Source organism: Chelonus insularis, unplaced genomic scaffold (assembly GCF_013357705.1).
Source record: "Chelonus insularis isolate UGA/USDA-ARS -01 unplaced genomic scaffold, ASM1335770v1 contig_404_pilon, whole genome shotgun sequence".
In the NCBI taxonomy this organism is placed as follows: Eukaryota; Metazoa; Arthropoda; class Insecta; order Hymenoptera; family Braconidae; genus Chelonus; species Chelonus insularis.
In genome coordinates this window covers 488933-514282 of record NW_023276561.1, presented here as the reverse complement: position 1 = coordinate 514282, position 25350 = coordinate 488933, and the positions used below count along the sequence as shown (strand labels likewise).

Genomic DNA, 25350 nt, shown 5'->3' with positions numbered 1-25350 from the left:
CAATTAAATTAGTTTAACGATTTTAGTAAGAAACTTAAAATTAATTATTTTAATTACTAACTTCGATATTGAAGAAAGCTTTAATTAGACTGTAATAAAAGTAGTGATGAATAATTAAGATAGTTAATTTTATCATATATCATAATTTAACTGAACAATAATGCGTATGCTAAAACAGGCGATAACCCACTGCTTTTGCTTCTCTAAAGTAAGTACAAAAATATTCTTATTACTCCTAGTAAACAATATTTTTTTTACAAGGGTAATATTTTCCTCATTTTTTATGACTAATTTTTCCATGCCATATTTTTTTTATATCTAATCATAAAGTTTGTCGTTGTTTTTAATAATGAATGCTTGTAATTAATAATCCTATTATCCCAATTATATTGTTGAAAATTAATTGTTAATAGCTAAAACAGAAGAAACTACTGAGCAGGAAGAAGAAGAAGAAGAAAAAGAAGAGAAAGTTGTTGAAGAAGAAGTGTCTGAAGAAAAAGAAGAAGTAGAATCAGGGCCGGAAGGTAAAAATGAATTGATTATCATGTTAATCATATTAACAAATAATTTTTACTTGAAAATTTTTTATATAAAATCAAAGAAGCTTGTAAATAAGTCATTGTTTCATAATAGAGCCGAAACGAATTTGATTAAATTTTGGAATAATAATATAAATTTTTTATTCATTGGATTTGCTGTAATTAATTTAAAGATGTCACAATTTTTTCATAATTCTTTTAAATTTACTTTTTTCTGTAAATATACGAATATTTAATTGTGGCCGATAACCAATAGCTTTGCTTAGAGTTAGATGTAGTGTTCATTACTGAAATTCAGGTCATAATATTCTGGAGAAAAAGAATATCGAGTTAATCAAAGGCAAGGATGGAGATACGATAACTATATCAGTGGCATCTGTAACAGAACATGAAGCTACTATATCAGGTATTATAAATACAAAAAACAACACTCTTTACACTTCAATAAAACTTAATATATAATATCATTTTAATAAATTCAACTAAAAATTACCACACATAAACATATAATATTTTATTTTTTATATTTGTTTAACACAAGCTAATATCGTGCAACACGATATAAGTAATAAAATCATAAAACAAATTTACAACACTGACAATGCAATATATTAATAGCGAATTAATATCTCTATGCCATCTTTATCAACTTTGCTTTATATCATCATCGATAACAAAATAATATCAATTGAATAAATTCGCTATTTAAATAAATATCTGCTATACTTAACAGAATGTTGAGCTTTTTGATAGTATTTTTGCTTTGATTGAGACCTTCTGGGGACTCCCAGTGAAATGGGATCGTGATAGTTAGTCCCTGTGCAGGTCCTGATGAGCGTCACACGATCAGCAAGCTGACAACAACAAAGGTCGAATGCCAGGAGATACATACTGATGAACCTCAAGTTGAAGAAATAGCTTCGTACACTTTTACAATTAAAGAAGAAAATGAAAATATTCCACAAAATGGAGTTTTAGTTGAAGAATATTCTGAAAGCGATGATAAAGCTCGACTATCAGTGAACAGAGGAGTATCAATTGTTTCGGTATCAGATGATGAATCTACGATGAAGGTACTATCACCTGGAATTAGTACTGATGATGTGCCTTACGCTGAAAACTCAGATATGAAATGTAATGGATTTGTGGATGAATTGAATAAAAGTAATAGACATGTAGAAGAAAAAGTCATTGAAGATTATGGGCCAAATCATGCTTTTAAATATACTGAGACTGTTATTGAAGAGTGTTCAGTCAATGATTCTCCAATAATTCCAGTACATCAGAATGGATACGAAAAAGCTCAAAATGCTACAATTGGAGACAGCAAAATAACTCGAGAGTTTTCTAAACTTGAGAGAATTAATTCGATTGAGGCTATTGTGATGGATGTTCAAGTTTCACCACAATCTCCTAGTGCTGAAAATGGTGATATTTCTATTGGAAAATATAAATTCAATCGATCAGAGTCAATTAAAGAACAGAAAGTTGAAGTTGAAGAACTAAACGGTCGTCAAACTCCTAAGTGGTCACGTCAAAGCTCTAGACTAGAAAAAACTCCATCAGTTGAAGAACAGAAAGCTCAAATAAGTAATCATGAATCAATAAATCAAAATGCAGAAATAAATAATGGAAGCCTATCTAGACAAAGCTCTCGATTGAGTCGACTAAGTTCTATGGATTCTACTAAAGTGTCAGTTGATAATACGTCAAGACGAAATTCTCAGCAGGCTGTTCTCAATAATAATAATAGTTATGATGATGAAGATGATGATATTGATGAGAAAACAAAATCTCTTTTAGATAGGATTAAACGACAGCGTAGTGTTCTAGAAGAAATTCTCGATAAACAAGCAGATTTAGATGCTGAAAATGGAGCTTTCGAAGGTAAGATGAAATATCTAATACTTCGTCATTAAGGTTCGTTGAAAATTCTATCTCTATAAAATCTTTTATCACTCAATAAAATTTTAAAATATTCTCATCTTAATCGTATTAACAAATTCAATTAACAAGTTGCAACAATTATTGATACATTTAATCTCACACAATCTAGAATTAAATTTTTTTGTTGAATTTTAATGATCCAATCACCTGTTTATTTGATATAACTTTTTATGTTATATGTTAAAACATAATTATTTTCACTCCATTTTCATTAGTTATTTTTCCTTCCTGCTTGAATTTAATAATGCTTGGCTTGTATGAAACACATTCTTATAAATCAATACTTCCAAGATCCAAGTTCTTCAGAACCAGGTAAGCAATAAATATTTCAATAGGAGTTCTTTAAATTTCTCTTAGTTTTAATAAGTGGAAACAGTCCAATTAAAATTAATTGAAAATTTTTTTTTCTACCCCTGTAATTTTCAATTATTAATGTAAGTATTTTTTGTTCATTAGCTGCTCCAGCAATTGTTGATTCTGATTTCCAAGATCGAACAATATTCGCAACCCAAAGCACTACATTTACCATTCATGCTACTGGTTTACCCCGACCAGATGCTAAATGGTTCAGGGATGGAAGACCTCTAAAGCCTTCAGATAAAGCAAAACCAGGACATACTGGAGAAAAATGGACTCTTACATTTAATAAAGCTTCAGAAACTGATACAGGATTATATCAATTGACGCTTACCAACAAACTTGGAGAAGTAAGCATTGATGCCGTTTTAGAAGTTGCGCCAGAAGGAGAATTAAGAAAACCGACATTCACGAAACCGCTGGGTGATATTGACGTTGAGAAAGATGGAGCTGGTACTTTTGAAGCAGTTCTAACTGCAGACCCCATCCCAGATATCATATGGTAAAATGATGTTAATTAATTCTTTTTTAAGTAATAGTAACAGATAAATTTTATTAAATAAATAAATGAATATTTTAGGTCTTTCGAAGGTGTTGACATTTCCCCTGATGATAAAAGGTTTAAAATGGGTAGAACAACGAAAAAAGTTGAGGACAGTCTCCAAGAGTGTACTTATACCATGACTATATCTGATTGTACGCTCGAAGACGTTGGAAAATACACTTTGAGAGCAGAAAATAAATGGGGTGATGATAGCTCATCTGTAAGTATTAGAAATATTGCGGGAATGTTTGATGAATTATTTAATAATAATCATTATTATTTGCATAATTATTTAGGCTCGGTTAGAACTGTTGGTTCCACCTCAAATTCTTGAATTTAAAGATTTGAATGCAGCTGTGGAAGAATCATGCCAATGGGAAATAATCATCAAGTCAAATCCTAAAGCTGAATTGACGTGGGAAAAAGATGGTGAAATTTTGAGTGATGAAAATCGTTTTGGTTCTGAAGATGATTACAGAAATATGAAATACAGACTAGTGATGAAATGTGTAGAATACGAAGATGCTGGTATTTATAAAGTGACCGCTAAAAATTATTTAGGAGAAGATAGTGGCGAAGCTGAATTAATTCCCTACAGTAAGATGTCAATTTTATTAATTTTTATATATTATCAGATGAATGTCTATAATTAAACTATTAATTAATTTTATAGCTGAGCCTCCAGAGTTTCTTGAAGAGTTATTCAATGTATCAGTTCGTCATGATGCTAGTGTCACATTTAAAGTTGAGGCAAAAGGAATCGCAAGACCAAAAATACAATGGCTTCTCAATGGCGATGAAATTAAAAATGATGAACGTCATACTATCAAGACAGTTGTTGAAGATCATGTATTCAGTACTCTTTCAATTGAACATTTTGATTATTCCGATGAAGGTGAACTTGTTTGTGTTGCTGAGAATCGTGCTGGCAAAGCAAAATCAAAATGTACATCATCGATGATTCGTATGCCTCCAACTTTCAGCGAATTATTACCTAGATCGAAACAGATTGAAGAAGGAGATCCACTTCAACTTAGCATTGAAGTAGATGGAAGTCCTTTCCCAAAAGTTGCTTGGTATAAAGACGGTGAAAAAATTGAACCAAATGATCATATTAAAATTGAAACACAGCCAAATGGTTCTACCAAACTTACTATTGAAAAGTGTACACCAACTGACTGTGGAGCTTACAAAATTATTGCTAAAAATAATAATGGAGAAGACGTATCTCAATGTGCTGTTGCTGTGAAACGTAAGTACTTGATAACTAACTGTTGAATGGTGATAAAAAGATTCAGATCGACTAAAATTTATTTTATTTACAGCTAATCCAAGAAAACCATCCTTCTCTAAACCTCTGGGCGACGTTGAAGTTGTTGTAGGTCAGCCTCTTAAACTTGAAGCTCAAGTTGTAGCTTTTCCAAGCCCTGAAGTTCAGTGGTTCAAGGATGGTTTGCCATTGAGAACAACTCCAGAAGTAGAATTTATTAATGAGCCGAATGGTTTAATGGGACTATCAATTGAAAAAGTGAAACCTGAAGATGCTGGTGTCTATTCTCTCGTGGTGTCCAATAACTTGGGCGAAATAACTGGAACTGCAAACGTACATGTAGAAGAAAAAGAAAAGAAACCAACCTTCTTAGCTACATTACAACCAATGACTGTTGTTGAAGGATTCCCAGCCAAAATGGAAGTTAAAATAATTGGCAAACCACCTCCATTGATTCAATGGACTTACAATGGAACTGAAATTGTTCCTGATGGAAAACATATTAAAATAATTTCACAACCAGATGGAACTCAAGCTCTACTTATTGATAAAGTCACTTTACATGATGCGGGTGAATATGCAGTCACTGCATTAAATACAGAAGGAGAAGAAACTTGCAAAGGAATTTTGAATGTTACTGGAAAAGATAAAACTGATGCTCCAGAGGAAAAACCATCTTTCGTAGGACCTATTCGAGACACAAGCGTTGAAGAAGGTGAACCATTAACCTTTGGAGCTTCTTTCGCTGGAAATCCGATGCCAGATATCTTCTGGACAAAAGATGACGAGCCAGTTGAAGCATCAGATCGAATTCTGTTTATCTGTGATGGTAAAAAAGTTGGCTTGGAAATTAACCCAAGCACAGCAAAGGATGCTGGGGTATACTGCTGTCGTTTAGTAAATCCTTCTGGAGAAGATTCTTCAAAAGCAGTTGCGACAGTTAGAAAAGTATTCCAGAGACCTAACTTCACTCAGAAGTTTACTGATCTCCAACAAGTTCCTGGAAATGATGCTAAGTTTGCTGCAAGAATTACTGGACTTCCAAGGCCTGATGTTACTTGGTACTTCAATGATAAACCGATTTCTAAAGACAACGATAAATTTAAAATCAAAAGAGATGGTGATGTATGCTGCTTATATATCAAAGATTGTTCTCCAGCAGATGCTGGTAGATATAAATGTAGAGCAGTAAATAAAGACGGTGAAGCTTCTTGTGAAGCTCAGTTAACAGTTGCTGATAGAATGTAAGTAATAATTTTTAATCAGTTATAATAAAATTAATTATAATTCTAAACATATGTTTCCAACAGTGACAAACAACAGAAAGTTGAACCACCATCATTCTTAAAGAGAATCGGTGATTGTGAAGTCTACAAAGGAATGACAGCCAAATTCACAGCTTGTGTTACGGGATATCCTGATCCCACTTTTGAATGGTACCGAAATGACGAGCGACTTTGGCCAACAGATCGAATTCGAATGGAAGAAGAGGGTAGTGGTTTGCTGAGACTGATCCTTTTTAATGTTGATGAGCATGACGTTGGAAAATATAGCTTGAGAATTTATAATCCACATGGAGAAGATATTTGTCATGCAGAAATGCGCTATGACAGTAAGTAACAATATGATTAAGAAAGAATTCGTTCTCTTTGAAACGCAAATTAATTTATAATGTTTCTACTTTTACAGCTCTAGAACCTCGAACAAAGAAACCGTTGGCAGATCAATATTCAGAATTCGACAAATACCGAAAATCTGGAATTCCTTTACCTCTAGCAGATAGACCAATCATAAGTCGCATGATGGACCGACATTTGACTCTATCTTGGAAACCTTCGATTCCAATTGGACCTCGTGTTCCTGTTACATATTTGGTAGAAATGTGTGAACTTCCTGATGGCGATTGGTTTACTGCTAGATCTGGAATTCGTAGTTGTGTCTGTGATATTCGTAATCTTGAGCCATTCAGAGACTATAAATTCCGCATTCGTGTGGAAAATAAATACGGAATCAGTGACCCATCACCTTTCGCCCAAACCTACAGATCTAAACTTATGCCTGATCCTCCGAAATTCCATCCATATCTTCCTCCTGGTATTGATTTTCGTCCTGAGACTAGTCCTTACTTCCCTAAAGATTTTGATATCGAAAGGCCACCTCATGACGGGTACGCTCAAGCTCCGAAATTCTTACGACAAGAGCATGACACTCAATATGGTGTGAAGAATCACAATTGCAGTCTTTTCTGGTTTGTCTATGGTTATCCTAAACCAAAGATGACTTATTATTTCAATAATGAACTAATCGAGTCTGGAGGACGTTATGATCAGAGTTACACTCGTAATGGACAAGCAACGCTTTTTATAAATAAAATGTTGGAACGTGATGTTGGAATGTACGAGGCTGTCGCATCAAATGAACATGGAGAAGCACGGCAAAGAGCCAGACTTGAAATCGCTGAATATCCAACGTTTATTCAAAGACCTGAAGAATCATTCATTATGTTAAGAAGAAATGGTCACATTCAAGCGAGAGTTATTGGTGTTCCTTATCCAGAACTTAAATGGTACAAAGATTGGAAACCTTTAGCACCATCGACTAGAATAAAGATTGATTTCTTCGAGCCTGACACTTCAATCTTGACAATCAATGATGCTATAGTAAAAGATGAAGGATTGTATTCAATTAGTGCACGAAATGTGGCGGGATCCATTTCCTGTTCTGTGATGATTCATGTTGAAGAAAATGAACACGAATATGGATATAGAACTTACACCCGTAATAGTGATGTCAAGACGAAAACAAAACCATTCGATGACTTTTATGATCTCGGTGATGAATTGGGACGTGGAACTCAAGGAATTACTTACCATGCGGTAGAAAGAGCAACTGGAAAGAATTATGCTGCTAAGGTAATGCACGGTCGTGGAGAATTGAAACCATTCATGCTTAATGAATTGAATGCAATGAATCATCTGAATCATCGTAAATTACTACGTGTTCATGATGCTTATGAGACTGATAGATCTTTAAGTCTCGTAATGGAGTTAGCCGCAGGTGGAGAGTTGGTTGATAGTTTGACTAAGCAGCCTTTCTATACTGAGTCAGAAATAGCAGGATATATTAGACAAATTTTATTGGGATTGGAACATATGCATAACGAAAGCTGGGCACATCTTAGTTTAACACTTGGAGATTTATTGATATCACATCCTGGAGGAGACGATCTTAAGATTGGAGATTTTGGACTTGCTAGAAGAATATCTTATGGAAAATTAATGACATTGGTTTATGGAATGCCAGAATTTGTTGCACCAGAAGTAGTCAACCACGAAGGTGTATCATATGCAGCAGACATGTGGTCTCTTGGTATTATCACACACATTTTATTGTCTGGAATTTCACCATTCAGAGGTGCTCATGATAGAGAGACTTTATCAAAAGTTAAAAATGGCAACTGGGACTTTGATGATAGATGGTGGATTAATATTTCCAGTGAAGCGAAAGATTTTATTCGTCGACTTTTGGTATATACTATTGATGATAGAATGGACGTTACTACTGCTCTTCGTCATCCTTGGTTCAATATAATTGATAAACCACCAACAGAACCTTTCAAAATCCCATCAGAGAACTTGAAAAACTATTATAAATTGTACAGAGACTGGTATGGTAATGCTTCTTGTCGCAATTGGTATCGCCGACGCAAGTTAAGTAGTGCTTTTGATCATCCTTCAAAAATGGTCTATCCTCCAGGAGAAAAATATACTCCAGAACCTTCAGTTGAACGTAGTTTCACTTCAAGAGATAAACCTGAGCCTAGATCATGGGAAAATAAAATTCCATCTCGCGAACCAATTGATACTGAAATTGGAATTATCAAAAGTGAAAGTCACTATCAAAATGGTCCTGATACTTATCTTCTTCAACTTCGTGATACAGACTTTCCAGTAAGACTTCGAGAATATATGAAAGTAGCTCATAATCGCGGTTTAGGCTTCGCTAGAGTGTATGATGATGATGGCTTTGACTGGGGAACACCAGTAATTCGTGAGAGAAGACGATTTACTGATGTCATGGATGAAGAGATTGATGATGAGCGAAAAGCTCGTATAAATAATTATGGTGCAGCTGATTGTCATACTATTAGACGTCTCCGTCATGAATTAGGTACTAGATTGGATTCGTATGCTGAAGCTGAAGCAATAATGGAAACAAAGAAAGGAGGTCATTTACCTTTCTTCCGAGAAAAACCCCAAATTCTTCAAATCCAATCAGGAAAGTGTGCTCAACTTTCTTGTTACGCTGTTGGTAATCCTAAACCAACACTCCAATGGTTTAAAAATGATTTAGTAATTCAAGAAGGCAAACGGATTAGTATCATTGAAGATACTGAAGGTAGATCAATTGTAAGTTTTAATCCAGCACGAGAGCATGATATTGGAATTTACAAAGTTGTTGCTAGAAATAAGGTTGGACAGACCGTCGCTCGAACACGAGTAGTTTTGGCAACTGTTCCTGGTCTTCCTCAAGCTCCTGAAGTTTGCGGAATCTCCGATACAGAAGTTTTATTACGATGGAAACCACCCAAAGACGATGGAAATTCCGAAGTTCTTTGTTACAACTTACAATATAAAGCTGGTGATTCTATTGATTGGATTGATGCTGCGAGTAATATCGATCACGAATTTTATCTAGTTAAAGATCTTCAACCAAATACAAGCTATCACTTCCGTTTAGCAGCAAGAAATAGAATAGGCTGGAGTGATAAAGGTTTTGAAACAAATCTTATCCAAACAAAACCAGAAGGAACACCTAAAATACCTATTAGCAGAGCGATGAGACATCTTCAACATCTTACAGAATCAGGACACGAAATAATACCTGATGAAGATAAACCTAAACTCAAGTACAATATTGAAGACGAGCCAATTGAATGGACAATTGACTCTCAATTTACTTCGAGGTACTCTTTCATATCAGAAGTTTATAGAGGACAGTTTTCAATGGTAGTAAAAGGAGCTGAAAAAGAAACAGACAAATTAGTTGTAGCTAAAATTTTGGATGCTAGTGCAGAACGACAAGAATTTGTTGGTCAAGAATTCCAAGCATTACGATCACTGAGACATGAAAGAATAGCTCTTTTGGATGCAGCTTATTGGGCTTCTGGATCTCCTGTGGCTGTTTTTATTCTTGAAAAACTTCAGGGTTCAGATGTACTTACTTACCTAGCTAGTCGACCAGAATATACTGAAAACTGTGTAGCTACAATAATCACAGAAGTCTTAGATGCATTACAATATCTTCACTGGCGTGGCTACTGTCATTTAGATATTCAACCAGACAATGTTGTTATGGCTTCATTGCGATCAGCACATGTTAAATTAGTAGACTTTGGCTCAGCTCACAAAGTGTCCAAATTAGGTACTGAAGTACCTCAAAAGCTTGGCCATCATGAATATAGAGCTCCAGAAGTTCTAAATGAAGAATTGTCATATCCCCAAACAGACATTTGGAGTCTTGCTGTTTTAACGTATGTTCTTCTTTCTGGTGTGTCACCATTTAGAGGGAATGATGACAATGAAACGAGACAAAATATATCATTTGTAAGATACAGGTTTGAATATTTATACAAAGAAATCAGCCATGAAGCTACCAGATTCCTTATGTTATTATTCAAGAGAACACCTAGGTAAGAATATGTTCAGTAAAATGAAAAAAATTAATTTGTACATGATAAGTGAATAATTGTTTCTTTCTTTCAGCAAACGACCCACAGCAGAAGAATGTCATGAACATAGATGGCTTCTACCCACAGAATTCATGATTAAAAAACGGGAAAGAGCGTCATTCCCTGGTAGCAGATTACAAGCTTACAATCAAGAATATCATGAAGAAAAGGCTAAATTAGCTGCAAAGAATGACAATTTATTGCAGGCATTTGGAAATATTCGACAACTTAATCGATCATACAGTACTCAAGATGAATTAATTACATCTATCGACACTAATATTGATAATGCAGAATAATTTCTTTAAATAAGTTGGTCATTGAAAATCTTTACGTATTGCATAATTTTTTCAATTTATCAACAACATCAATATGCATCAATGATAGATATATTCAGTTATTGAATTGAAAATGCACGAATTTATATTTTTTTTGTTAATGTACTCATTTGTTGAAAATTTTAATTTCTTCAAAGTATTAAGTTAAGATGATGTACGTTATTGTCTATTTCGTATTTATTTAAAACCGAACTTTGTTAACTTAATATTATTTGAAAAATTTGTCACTCAGATGTTAGATCATAATGACAATAACAATTAAAAAAAATGACTGTGAAATTAAATGGAGATGATTTATATAATCTACATATAATCTATATACTATTGAAATATTTTCTTTATTTACAAATGTTTTGGGAGTTACAGAATTTGTGAAAAAAAAATAAAGCAAATGTATATATTTAATGTTTTGAATATTTTCTTGTTATACATAACATGAGCATTGAAAAATAGAAAATAAAGGAAGAAAAATTTTATTTAATTGTTATAATTTTAAGTAGATACGTGTAAGAAGACTAGTAGCAAAATATTCTATATAAAATAAAGTAATTTGCGCGGTTTTTAGAAAGTGTAATTTTTTAATTTTCAAGTACGATTGTAATGAAAATGCATCGATCGACAATTAATTGTACAGTTCAATTCTTGAGAGACAGCACAAAAAAATTTTATCTTGAATCATCTTTTCGCATACTGCGTTACATATTCGTGTACTTTACTTCTAAATAATTCTTTATCCTTCAAGAATAATTCAGCTGCGTCTCTATTTAAAGGATCATCAAAATTCAAAAGATCCTGTTATGAAAATATACATTTAATTTTGACTTGAAATAACATACTATTTATATCAGAATTATCTTTTCATACTTACAGTAAAAAGTGAATTCAAACCCCACACAATATCTTTAAGTTTTCGTGTTGGAGCCCATCCCATACCATCAATACTGCTCTGTCTCAAAATGGATAAACATACTTCTCCATCTAAATTAATATTTGGATGCCAAAGTTTTGTCAAACATTTTACTTTGGGTGGCTAAAGAATATGTAAATAATTAGACTATAACATATTAAATTGAATGTGTTGACAAAAAAAGATTTAATACCGTCATATTGTACTCTTCTGGTATATGAATATTAAAGTAAAATTTTCCTCCTAACCAATAGCTTTCATCAGGTACAATAATTAGTGTAAATTCATGCAAACGATGAGGATCATCAAATTGGACTTGACAAGTACTTGGAAGTGTTTGCTCCATTTCTTGGACCTAAAAAAATTGTATCTTATCAGTATATCAGTCGAAATAACATTGAATAATTGAAGAAATAATAGATATTAATATTTACCTCTTTTACTAGTAATTTATCTCGAATAGAAACTCTTCTATACTCTCGGTTTGTTGAATGAGGTTCTTCTCCATTTTTCTTTAATTTCCCTTTTAGTGTAATCATTTTGTTCAATTTTTTATTTAAACAAAAATCATAATATCACAAATACAACCCGTTACTTGTACACTATTCTTGAATAGAAAAATAATGAATGAATTTGTTCAGTTTAAGGTTAACTTGACGAAATGCCACCAATAAAATTCTATTGAAACTAAAATTTATATAATCATCTGTACAGGAATTAGATAAATCAATTTTCACTTGTACAATTTAATAATAACATCAACAAACAAACACATTAATGTTGTTTGTTTTGCATAAGTTACATTTAATGTTTATTACTTGGAGACTATCAACAAGATCAACGACAGCTTTCTGTGTAATATCTAGTAGTAAATTTCTTGTTTAACTCGGAATTATTCGTTAATTATGTGATACTATAAATTATTTTTGCATTTGAAAACAGGGATATAAAATCACTGAATTCTAAGAAAAAAACGTTACTGTTATTACACGTTAGAGGAGCCGTGATAACAATCAAAATGATGATTACCAAGGATGTAATTTAGAATGTTTGATCATTTGTACTTTTTTATTCAAAAAATATATATTTATATTCTTGAAAATCACATAATGAATAATCAATGGATTGATAAATAATTAATCAAACTGTCAATCACTGTAAATATACGACAAAAATAAAAAATAATTTTTAATTTTCTGTTAGTGCCAAAATGCTTCAGTTTAGCGTCCAGTACATAGCATCACCAACGGAGTCTTTTAAAATTACTTATCAAAAATATTGGTTGATAAAATTGAGTCTAATTACTCTTTTATCACCGGAAGATAAAAAATTGCTAGTCGATAAATTATTTCAAGCGCCAGTGGTTTTCATTCTTGAACGATTCAAGTTTAAATATCCATCGACACGATTAAATATTTAGATATAGATTAAATTTATCTACTTTTTATTATCAATAAATAAACAAGAACCATTATAATCAGCTAATTGACGCAATTAAGTCAATAAAAGCATAATACTTTTTGGAGTAATTGTAAACTCGGATTTTTTTTAATCAATTTAATAGCACGATACTGATTACAAAGCCCAACCACATTGGGAATTCCTGAATAATATTTTTTTCCAAGTTTAATGATTCATTCATGCAGAAAAAAATGTTGGTGTCTGCGGACGATAGTAGAACGCATTTTCAAGCACATTAAGAGCGAACGAATTGCTTCGTATAGCTAGTCTCGTGTTACGTCTGGACTGGCTCAAGAAACAACATACTACACATCGGGTGATACGTACAAAAATTCATGATTATTTTGTCTGGAATAATAACCACCTGTTGCTTATTAATTTTAATTTTTCCACCATTGGAAGACAATTTTATCGATTTTATATATAAAAAAAAATCATTGTCAATTATCTCGTTATATAAAAAAAAAACATCATGATGATTATTATAAAGTTACTGAAAACATTGCTAATAAAAACACCCGTTGTATAAATAATCGTGCTTATAGTAATCACCTTATTACCATTGTATAATGTAAACATTAGGTAGCAATGTGTAAACTGTCATTATTATTAACTCAGAAGTGTAATGGGAGATTCAAGAAGGTGCAGGAAGGAGAAAAAATATACTGACGAGAGAAAAAAGAAAAAAAAAAAGAATGTAAATGTAAAATAAAACAAAAATGAAAAAAAGATACAAAAACACAACACAATGGAGCGGCTTGTCGCAACAATATTTTGCCCTGACTCGTTTAAACAGCGATTAGATCGAGTCGTGAGGATCGTCGCTGCAATTTATTCTACTCCCCTGTGTATGCAGTGCGCTCTCGATTCTTCGAGAAACCAATAAAATCCGGACGTTTCGGTCACTCTGTTCTCATCACTTTCTTTGTTTTTTACATGTTAAGACATGAATACATACATAATCTTTGTTCTACACAATCTAATTTTATTTTTTAGCATTTCTCTTTTTGTTTATCTTACAGATGATATTTTTTTTTTCACCACATATGAAGAGTGTGAAACTACAAATGCTTATAGTTGTAATGGAGGCGACTTAAACAATTAGTAAAGAAATTAGTCACGGGCCGTGGGCAAGTCCAAACGTGAAATTCGAGGTCCATTAATAAAAGAATCCCATTCATAACCACCTTGAGAGTCATAAATCTCTCGCCTCATCACCGCACCTCTAAAACTTCCCTTTTTCTACAAAATTCCATCTACATGTGAGACACATCATCGTGCGGTACCTTTAAACTTAAATAGATGAATAAGGTTGGGAAAAAATATTAACCCAAATACAATTGAAAATGAAAAGCTGTAATATGTCTTTTCCTCGAAACCACCAAATAATAAGTTTATTGATTATTTATATTCTAAATTAACCGTCGATTCTTATTAACCATTTTGATGATGAATCCGCCCTCGCACCCTCATTCTTCTTCTCAGTAAAGATGCAATCCGCACACCCCGTTAAGTCTCTCGAAGATGGAGAAGAAGAATATCGTGAGAGCTCAAAGGGTAAAGAGAGTGAATGCCTGAGAGAGTTAAGGATAAGGTGAAACAAACGAGAGCAAGAGAATAAAAGCTATTGGACTCCATCTGAGTAACTCAGGGGTCCGAGGGGATAGAGGAGAGAGCGACATTCCAGAAGGCGGCGGCGGTGGTTCTCGTGGGAAACCAAAAGAGTGAGAGAGTAAAGAAGGATCGAACACTCTCTTGTTGAGAGTCTGGCTCTCCTCTTGTATCGAGCTTCGTTCTTCCTCCGCAATTCTAGCTCGTGATTTCGCTTCTACTCTCTAATAGTTTGCAACATCCCAAATTATCTGGACTACTTCAAGATATTATGTCGTTGAATACTTAGCATCTCCCAATAGTATTCTTATCAAATGAATGTCAAATTTTTTTCCTTCATCCTTTAAAAAGCTTATGTCTATTACCTGTGAAATAAAATTAGATGATGATTGTTTAAATTTGAATGTTGAATAAAGATTATACGCTTAAAATAATTCTCAACTAGTCAAACATAAAAGAAAAAGTCTATATACCTCAAGAACTCCAGTAGAATCTGCGCAGCAATGAAATTCCCTGCATCGTCTCGACTTTACGACTTTCACGCCAAGATCGCACAATTAATCCGACACGTTATTAGCTACGGTTCCGGACGTGTGACGCATTCGTGCGTACGACTATACGTAGTATGTCTTTTATATTCTTCCTCTTTTACAAAGATTCAATGCATTTCGCGTGTTTAAACTTGATTCTACCAGCAACCGTTTTACCATACGTTATTTCAACGACGAACAAGCAATATATGAATCATTATCATTCTCATAAATAAAAAGTCTTATGTCAATGATAAATAAAACTTAATACGATGTAATTCCGGTTTTCATTTCATACTATAACATATACTCTGATAAATTTGCGTGTGAATATTACTGTTAAAGAAGCTTCATAATTGATCAAGACTTTAATTTATTATTCAAGAATAAATGGAGTTGAATTCATTAAAGTTACTCCAAAAATTCAATCTTATTAGACAAGTTATTATCTAGTATTCATTACCTAATGATATTATATATTTTTTAAAACAATATCAATTACTACTAGTAGTTGATGGTTAAATTTATCTCTACACTATGTACTTAAGGAGACTATCATGCTAACAACAGTATCTAAATGAGTATTTACATTGAAAATTCAAGACACTGAAGAAGTTTAAACATTTAGCTGATTAGAAAAAATACTTTTTCTATTCTTTTGGTAGTAATATTACTAATATCTATTGTTAATACATTTCTAAAAGAATTGTAATTTATTTGTGATATTCCTTTTTATGTTAAAAAATATTTTTTTTTTAGTAATATGATTATTATCATTTTATAGAAATCTGCTCATAGCATACGATATTACTAAAATATTTCTTTTAATATTTATAATAAAAAAGATTATTTGCCATTGCATCATGTAGCATCATCACCAACATTGCTTTTATTATTTTAATTCAAAAAATAATTTTCCTTACATTTTTTTCAATGTGATTCAATCAATTTCAAACTTGACGTTGAATCTGAAAACTAAAGAATATTTAATTGTTTTTTTTTTTCATAGTTTAAACAATTTGTTCATTTTTAAAATAATGTTATTCTATTGGTTAAGTTACCTTAGGATATGTTAGAAAATTTTCTTAATTTTAAAAAGAGCTTTTTGCAAATTTTAAATTTTATTTATATACACTCTTGATATGTTGTCTTTTTCTTAACATCCAATGCATCGAGCCCAGCGTGTAATTCGAGTGTCAACGTATAAAACCCAAGCTCGAAACCGTCAGGCGTGAGGATTCTTACCCTCTTATCGCATGCAGAGCCGCTTTCTCACGTGATCAGACCCGAGATCTTCTTCCCCTTGGCCTCTCGACTCTCCGCATCTTTACATCCATCGAGACTCCTGATTTTAACTTGGAGAATTCGTCGGCATTGGCTTTTATAAGTTGCTTTTTCAGCAAATATATACTTTTTAGATTCAAAAATATCGATGAAACTATTTGGTCGATAATCACATATATCTGTAACAGATGATTATATTGATGAATCGCAAAAATGAAAAAATAATTCTTTTTTAAACTAAAAGAACGGTAAGTTATCTTTTTTGATGAATTTGTCCCTTCAGACAACACACAGAATATGAGTGAAAGAGAAAGAGGCAGTGAGAACTGAGAAGGAAGAGGTAAATTCAAGATGGGAAACACAGAGTGAAGAAGGTGGAGAGTTAATTGAATCTGAGCAGCGTATAAGTGGAATGGCCTATTCCTTTAGCTCTCCAAAACTTTATAGTTCTTTTTCTTCATATATATACCATATATTGTTCCTCTTTTCCTGTGCCTTTCTCTTCTCCCTCTGGCTCTCTCTTTGCGGTACATGGTGGAGAGAATGGACTAGGGAGGATCGCGGGAGTCAAGGTGGATGTTGCGAATCGAGCACAAGGAGCTATCATACAAAGTGGAGAAAGAAGAGACCATTCCTTTGTCTCTGCGTGTAAAGGACTTATAGATCATACTAAACCGTTTATGTGTAGTTGTGATTGACTTTGTGATTTATAAAAACATCTATAAATTCTTCCAAGTTGTAGCTAATTTTTTTTTTTGTATTCCGAATAAACATTAGAATTTGATGGTAACAGTGCCATCAAACATCATCGAAACAAGATTCAGTGTCTCGTTATTTGCGTACCCGAAAATAGCTGGTTCTGTTTCCCAGAGGGACAACGATGTGAGCGAGCGTGCGGGAGAGAGAATGTCGAATGTAGTGTGTGCGGAGAGCGTATAACCGCAAAACCAGTTCGCTTGGTGAGTAAACAAAAAACGAGGAGAAACGAACGACGTGCGCGCTGGACCTGTGTGATGCAGCGCGTAGAAAGCGCGTTGAACATGAGACGTTTTGTGCATAGTCTCTATTCTCTTGATGATTTTCTATACTTTGTTGACGAATCGATTGCCTCCTGTATGGTATCTGTTTCCAGAAACATCCTAGTAATTTTTTCCTGAAATAGAAAACGTTTGTTAGAAGTTTGAAGATATGCATGGTGACTAGTAAATTTTCTATTTTAAACATTATAAACGGTTGATTGGCGTAAAAAAAAAAAGGAAGAGAGTATTTTATGTAGGAAAAAGTTAAAAACAGCTGGGTGGAAGCTCATTATTTGATCTCAAGTATGTAATGACGTTGCATATGACATGCAATAAAATGTCGTGGTTAGCTGTAGTGTTTTATATATGCAACGATTAACTCTTATGTGATGGCACTACTATCAGTAGTAGAATAAGCATATGTAGAGGTATTAGTACACATGTATGGATACAGAATGTATATAAAGTCTGATGCGGCGTTAAAGTGAAATTGAAAAAAAGAACCGCAAAATGAAGAGAAACGATAATGACGATAAGTCTTGCCGACTGAAGAGGATAAGAGAAAAAAAAGAAGCGCCACGAAATTTTTACAACCGTGAAATACCGGAAATTCGATCCGGGGCCTGATTGGAGAAAACAAAACTTATGATACGTGCCACTCGTGCCGACAGAAGAATAAAGATAAAAAAATGAAAGGTATTCGATAAGGTACGCGTCATAGTGGAAAAGTGAATGAGCATATTAGAGTGACGAACACACTAGTCTCTTATAATGAGACGAGTGAGAGAACTAGGTGTAGGGAGAGCCCGTCCTCCCCTTAATTGACAAATTGGAATCTTATTAGAAGCTCGTGATGCTGTAGGGGCTCACAGGTCCAGGCGGGTTCGTGTCAAGGCGACGGAAATGGAGGGAGAAGTATAAGCGAGAGACCTGTCGCTTTCTCTCACTCTGTTTCTCACTCACCTGCAGTCAACTTTCTTTCTCTTTCACCAAGGTACAAGGTGGCCAGTAGTGGGGAATAATACCAAGATCCCCGACACTAACAGGTTGTAGAGTGGCTCGCGAGCAAAGCTACCACGAGAAGTATTTTAGTCTTGCTGGCAGGCCGGCCGGTAAGCGAATGCCACCCAGGAAGCATTCGCGCGTGCGCGATCTGTGTGGCCTCGGCTAAGATCGACCACCAGGACGAACCGATCATACTCGAATATCTACGTAAACACCCGAGTATTCCCGAACGGGACATGTGCTTGACCACCCGGTAGAGCGCGCGCGTGCCGCGTCCTGTGTGGTCTGCTCCTGAGCTCTGCTTCTGAGCTCTGCTTCTGAGACCTGCTCAGCTACGCGCACGTTCACTATACCCTCTTTTCTTCACTCGCTCTTCTTCTTTACCACGTTGTTCTTTCTTTCGCATTCTTTTTCTTTCTCCTCTATCTTATTCTCTCATTCGTACTCTTGCCACGACCACGTGTTAACTTACGAGTCATGGATCCCTTCACCCCTTATCTTACATTTCTCTTCTTTATTTCTGCATGTGTCGGGTACTCGGATTAATAAGCTGAGTGTCGGGAATTACGATTTGCATGATTACAGACAACGATGTATGTGTCGAGTTACACATCAAGGCGAAATATATATCCTTCATTTGCGTATATTCGCTCATACACACTGGAGATTGAAAAAAAAAAATTTTTTTTTAAATCAAGTGCATGAAAAAAACAATAATAAGTAAAAGAGCATGTGTGAGACCGCGGAATGAGGTTTGCGCGATGATTGGCCCGGGCCATAAACTGTATTTTTGCATGTAAAATGTAAATGGCTCCTCGTGCCGCAGAGAGAACCAAGTTCAAAGAGCCGCCAGTTGTTAAAGAGCCTACTCGATCTCTCGTTCGAACGATCTTCTTTCTTTTTTACTCTCTTCAAGTTCATGTATACACGCATACATATAGAAATTTCTAAATGGACATAAAATACTCTTCAAGTATATTGCAAATGTTTATTGAAAATTAAAATAAATTAAACAATAAAAAAAGAAGATGCATTTTCTTCTTTTCTCCTTTCTTTTTGTTTTTTAAATTAATAATATCAATATTTAATAGTAAAAGTTTTACCTCAAAAGTGTTTAAAATGTAAATTAATAATTCATGACTCAGTATTTGATGTTCTTCTAAAAGGAGGGATATCACTTTTCGTGTAACCATTGAGGTCTAAAGATCTCAAAACGATCTTTGTCCACCTCATTCTTAAACACCGGCTGTCTATATACCTATCTCATCTGACGGTGGCATGCAGCGCTAAATCTATTTCATATATTTCAAACCTTTTCTAGACCTTTCACAATATTTGGCTTCGGCATCCTGCGAGAACAGACGCCGCCGCCGACGACGATGTGGTCGGTCTTCTACCGATTGGATGGCGAAGGCTTTGAATCTTCACAGTGATGGATGATAGGTAGCCTCTATATGCTCCACGTACGGTGCTGGTGTATTTCTTCATGGACCGTCGACACCAGGAACGTGATCGGTGTACTTCTGAAAGTTTAAAAATAGATGAAATAAAGAAACCAAGAGGAATATTTTTGATGTGAAAATAGAGTGAAAGAGTTGGTGATATAGATGATAAATGAATCAAGAATGAAGGAAAAGTCTAAAAAAGTTAGATATCAATGGAGACGATAGATAGAAGGAAGAAGGAAGAAAGCACCCAATTGGTACCCGTTAAAGAGCCATACCTGAAGAACCCAGAAGAGAGTCCCGGGCCCATTCCACCGTGTTCGTGCAGGTATATAAATTCTGGTGCTATTATTGGGGTTTGTGCCTTCTCACAGGACCCCTCTGGGCCCCCATGTCGGTCTCTTTGAGACCACTCTTTCCGCCTCTCTCCGCCAGTTTGACTTTCCTCTTTCCTCCCGTAGCATGGTTTGCCGCTACTTCTGCTGGTGTGTGCGCTCAGAGCTGCTGTTGTACGTCGATGTTCGTCTCTCAGTCGCTTCTACCGCCGTCTCTTCCAATGCCGCCGCCTTGTTTGTTTTCCCTCACATCCGCGCGTTTGCTAAACGCACCTCAAATTACGTGGCCAATGATAAATATTTGAGTCGTCCATTATGCTTTCGTGCGTTACCAGTCTCTCGACGCCGTCACTGGTCATCATCATATGGGTGTGTGGATGAGATTGAACCCCCTACTTGAATCGAGTTACCTGCAATCTTCAAGATCCTTAGCAATCTCCGTTACATTTATATTGTTGTTTTTGTTTTGTTATCTTGAGCCATTTAAAGTCAAGTTATAAAAGCTCATTTTCAGGCTATTGATCTTTTTATAATACCTTTAGAATGAATAAATTCTTATTAGTCAAGGTAAATTGTCTGCAAGTAAATTTCATAACAAGAGCTTTCTACCTTGTAACAATATCAATATATGTATTCATATATTTTATATACTTTTTTAGTGGATAATTGAATATAAGGTGATTTGCATATTATGTTATAAGCTCATCATCATTTATGACGAGATTATGGATGATTCAAGAATCAATTCAGAAAAGTCATCTTATTACCATTCAAGATCACTTGAGAAATTGATAAAAATTCAATCGATAACAGTTTCATATACGCGCATAGATATTACTACTATCATACATTGTATAGTATTACAAATATAGCTGATCAGGATAAGAATGGAATTGTAACACCAAGATAAGACTTGATTATCAGCCAAGTAGGAACACCAATTTGCGTCAACGACCCGCACAATACTTTGACAGTCTTGCTATACTACAAGGGAGTATCTTATCTTGATGTACTAACTGGGAGTAAAAGAGCGCGTGACAGAAGCGAAAATGGTAAGTTTATATCAGTCGTCAGTCGTATGTCTTCACGGCCAGTCGAGGGAAGTTCTTCATCGGCCAAGTTTTTCATTATTCAACTTGATCAATAACAAGCGAGTATTTGTGATTGAAACTCTGCAGTCATTTCTATCAGGTTGCATTGAAAGAACCTTTAGTGTGCGAGTAAGAATAGGAAGACCGGACGTGAAGGAAGGACCAGAGCGTGAGCAAGAAGAAACAAGTCGACGCACACGCGAGGTCGAAAGCAACTCAAGAGTAGGGATCGAGAGGATCCAGAGGAAGGGAATGAGCGAGAGGAGTTGAAGGAAGCAAAGAAGGGTGATTTCGCGAGTGTCAGAGTGAAAGAGAGCAGCTCGTGGAGCTTTCCTCTAGGGTCCTCGCACCTGTCCTCGTTTAGTTGGACCACCGGACACGCCTACGACCAATCCACGAGCACCCTCAAACATGACGTCACCGGTCCTAGAAGCTGGTGGGAGACCGCGAGACTGATCACAGTTGCGGGGACCACTAGGAAGCGCGGGTGGGGATTCTAGGCCCAGCCTGGCTCGGCCCGGTCTAAGCTTATGCTTTGAGTTTGCTGTCCAAACGTGATTGCTGTCTGCCAAAGCGTGCATTTCCCACCACCAGTCCGTGAGGAAAACGTCAATTGTATTTATATGTCGTGTTCGACCGGTATATCTACGTCAATTATTATCGTCATAATTATTATCTAATAATCGCGTAAACAGTGATTGGTGGGGTGACAGTTAATTGTTTTAAGGGTGATGTGGTGATGTTGTCAGGAGGGGTAATTTTCGTGACTACAATTACAAGTGTTATTAACCGGAAGTGTATTATTATTCGTCGTTGAAGATACGAGAGAGAGTGTTGAATGTTTGATACATCGGGGTGTGATGCCCTGGTTATGGTTAGTCGTGAGTGAGGCTAGAGGCAAAAGGTTGTCGTTTTCGACACCTTGGAGTTCATATCAATTGAGTCAACTTTGTCGTTGGCCGAAAGTGGTAACCGCACCCACGTGATTATGGTGCACCAAAGAGGCTCGGCGCGGCCGGTCTCATACCTGCGGCAACATCATCAACGAAAAAGGCCACCACCAAGAATACTCCTTGTTATCTTGCTAACTCTTTGGCTGCCGGCGCTAGATACTCCCGGTGTTTTAGCTTGTGGTCCTGGAAGGGGTGGCGGACGGCGGCCTATTTTACGAAAGCTCACACCCCTTGTTTTTAAACAACACGTGCCTAATGTTAGTGAAAATACTTTACCTGCTAGTGGACTCCCTGAGGGTCGTGTGTCACGACACGATTCCAGGTTCAGAAATCTGGTACCTAATTACAATGCTGACATTATCTTCAAAGATGAAGAAGGGACCGGAGCCGACAGACTCATGACCCAGGTGATGAATCCATTTCACTCAATGATTCACTCTTTAAAACACACTTTAGTTAACTTATGTGTTTACTGACTTGACTACATCATGAGCAAGATGCGTGGGTTTAAAGCTTATCTGTTTATACTGCCGCTCGTTAGCATTTTATTCATAGTGCATTTATTGCTGTTTATACGTTACTTTGCACCTTGCTCGACTACTGAATTACTAATCTTTTGTATTCCAATTTGTGTAGATTACTTTACAACTCATTCCATCATTAAAAAAAAAATCATTTCAATCCTGTGAAAAATATTTTCATTATTCAAATATCTCATTTTCGTTTGTTTACTTTTATAATGAATTATTTGATCAATATTTTTTTAAATCACTTCAAGTCTTTTCACGTCGTTACAACTATATATTCTAAATGATATTGACACAATAAGAGTATGACAACATGAATTTAATGGGAGGGAAAATTTATCACTCCAAAAGACATAATATAAAACGTGAACTTTAACCATTTGTATGTTTGTAAATTCAAACACTCCTTTAAATCTTATTTCACTTAACATTTAATTTCCTTTCTTTCACAATCACCTAAACACTTTTATTAAACATTAAACACATTACTCATAAGATCATATATATGATACCATAACAACAAACAGTTGGAAGAAAAACTTACACGCTCTAAGTGATTGTGGGTAGGTTTATGACAGCTATAACTAGTGTTTAATTTGGCACATTAAAAATGCACCAATTACAGCTAATAAAATTTTGATGATTTATCTTTTCCATTATGCTCCCTTATAAGACGATTTTTATACATTTTTAGAAATAATCTTTGACAGATTACCTTTTTTACTCTATTAAATGTATCTTCTCAAAATGATTTCTAAGTTTTTTTTGTTATTAAATTCTATTTATTATCTTGAAATTATTTTTCAAAAAATCAACTATTTTTTTTTTATCTTAAAGCATAGACAAAAAAGTAAAATTTATTAGATTTGATTATCTTATTACTTACTCTTGTCTTATGGAATTTAAATTTTATTTCCAACATTTTCTCTTTTTTCGTCGCCGACGGCGTTTTAAATCGCGAGATATGCTTTTCTATCTTCTTTACCAGTACAATAAAGATCTTAAGAAACAGGTGCGGCTTGAAATAAAATCAGTGAACAGACACATTACTATAGAAAGTAATTTCCTTTAATTTTTCATCTTTGTTCTTATTTTCAATAATTCAATAATTTATCGATTAAATTTATTACTTTCCTGAAAAAAAAATAAATAAATAAAATAGATGTAAATAGTAAACAAAACAATTATATGTATTTAAGGTATTCAATTTAACATTTTTTATACTTACATTAACATTAGAAAGATCCCATACTTATGCATAAGAATACTTGGAATATATTAGTTGTCATCGTCACTTTTTACGTCAATCATTCTAGAGTACTACTTGACTCTCTCTTTTTTATTTTTATATATCAGGTTGACTTTTAAAATCGTTGACAAATTGATTAACATTCATCGGAAATAAAATCAAAGATTCGTCCTGATGGTGTTATTGAGCAAATATGTGTAGTTTTAACAGCAAATTTTGATTGAGAAAATATTTTAACTTAATGCTTTGTCAAATTGTCTATGAGGATAAAGTAAAGAGACAGACACGTTTTAGAGTAATATTCTCGGTAAACAAACCCAGAAACAATATTTACAGGATCTCTTGGCGACCTGTCTCATCTTTAGGAAATATATGTTCCTAGAAAATGACTATATCAACGTGTATACATTCTCCTTTTCCATGTAATTTTAAGTTAAGTAGACTTCTCGAAATAATAATTATAATATTCATCTATATTTTCCTTGTGTATACTTGGATGATTTAAAAGTGTACTCATGTCAATTTAAAAAATCATTTTAGTAAATAACAGATGTTTAAAAAATGGACTGTGATATCATCACTTCCTGTAATACGTATGAGTTACGTTTAATAAAAGTGAAAATAAGAAAATAAGGTGGAAAATATTGAGAGGGGAAATAAAAAAAAGGGAAGAGTACGATGAAGCCACTCATCTTTCCAAGGACTATAAAGCATCAGGTTCTCGCCTGACGACTCGACGACTCTAGAATGACGTCAGTGACTCCTTTGTCTTGAAGGAGGGTCCCGATCGATGCCCCATCGATGACTTTTTTTATAACAGGGATATCTTATACCTTATAATACACAGTATAAGTGACTAGACATGGAAGAGAAGTCGAGACAAGATGAATTGTATCCCATATAGCAAAGGTACGATAACGAGATGGCGATTGGTGTCATCGACTGGTGCTTTTGTCTTATTTCTTTTACTCTGATATTCTTATTCCCTCGTTCTTTCTCGAGGTCGTAAGCGCACACACGGTATTACGTGTTGCCACGTGCGACTATCGAGTTTCCTTGCGTGATGCGTGCAGCACACCCAAGTCACTTGCAAGACGATTGCTGGTCACTCGATCAATTTATTCCACTTATTTAGATATTGACATCACTTACAGACTTCTGAAACACATTAATAATTTTAATGATGTTCTTATCTTTCATGTATCCA

The 25350-nt window shown here is 34.6% G+C and overlaps 3 protein-coding genes and 1 long non-coding RNA gene across 11 annotated transcripts in view; 2 read left to right on the top strand and 2 right to left on the bottom strand.

Annotated features, from left to right (window-relative positions):
* Positions 1-11104, top strand: part of Obsc (Obscurin) — a 29235-nt gene extending 18131 nt beyond the window's left edge. For 4 of the 5 annotated variants that reach the window (XM_035086887.1, XM_035086884.1, XM_035086886.1 and 1 more), the window contains 11 exons: positions 414-524; positions 838-945; positions 1365-2426; positions 2943-3345; positions 3424-3607; positions 3684-3984; positions 4061-4639; positions 4713-5901; positions 5968-6269; positions 6347-10349; positions 10423-11104. In XM_035086887.1, coding sequence (XP_034942778.1) covers positions 414-524; positions 838-945; positions 1365-2426; positions 2943-3345; positions 3424-3607; positions 3684-3984; positions 4061-4639; positions 4713-5901; positions 5968-6269; positions 6347-10349; positions 10423-10687 — 8507 coding nt within the window. In that variant the 3' untranslated portion in view covers positions 10688-11104. The remainder of the gene's footprint in view (positions 1-413; positions 525-837; positions 946-1364; positions 2427-2942; positions 3346-3423; positions 3608-3683; positions 3985-4060; positions 4640-4712; positions 5902-5967; positions 6270-6346; positions 10350-10422) is intronic. The other variant, XM_035086888.1, reaches the window with a different exon arrangement.
* A 43-nt stretch (positions 11105-11147) lies between these two features.
* Positions 11148-12847, bottom strand: LOC118069058 (NEDD8-conjugating enzyme UBE2F-like). Its single transcript, XM_035086911.1, has 4 exons — positions 12068-12847; positions 11827-11988; positions 11595-11756; positions 11148-11518 (listed from the first exon to the last, which is right to left on the bottom strand). The coding sequence occupies exons 1-4, from the start codon at positions 12170-12172 to the stop codon at positions 11402-11404; spliced, it is 546 nt and encodes a 181-aa protein (XP_034942802.1). The 5' UTR covers positions 12173-12847; the 3' UTR covers positions 11148-11401.
* Positions 12848-16940: 4093 nt separating this feature from the next.
* LOC118069004 (uncharacterized) overlaps positions 16941-25350 on the bottom strand; it is a 15470-nt gene continuing 7060 nt past the window's right edge. For all 4 annotated transcript variants that reach the window (XR_004690561.1, XR_004690563.1, XR_004690564.1 and 1 more), the window contains 4 exons: positions 24123-25301; positions 23781-24028; positions 22644-23050; positions 16941-17672 (listed from right to left, as the gene is read on the bottom strand). This is a non-coding gene — a long non-coding RNA (uncharacterized lncRNA). The remainder of the gene's footprint in view (positions 17673-22643; positions 23051-23780; positions 24029-24122; positions 25302-25350) is intronic.
* The window catches only part of hh (hedgehog signaling protein), a 25239-nt gene continuing 21301 nt past the window's right edge, over positions 21413-25350 (top strand). The window contains exon 1 of the mRNA XM_035086812.1: positions 21413-22774. Within this exon, the coding sequence (XP_034942703.1) occupies positions 22403-22774 (372 nt within the window). The 5' untranslated portion in view covers positions 21413-22402. The remainder of the gene's footprint in view (positions 22775-25350) is intronic.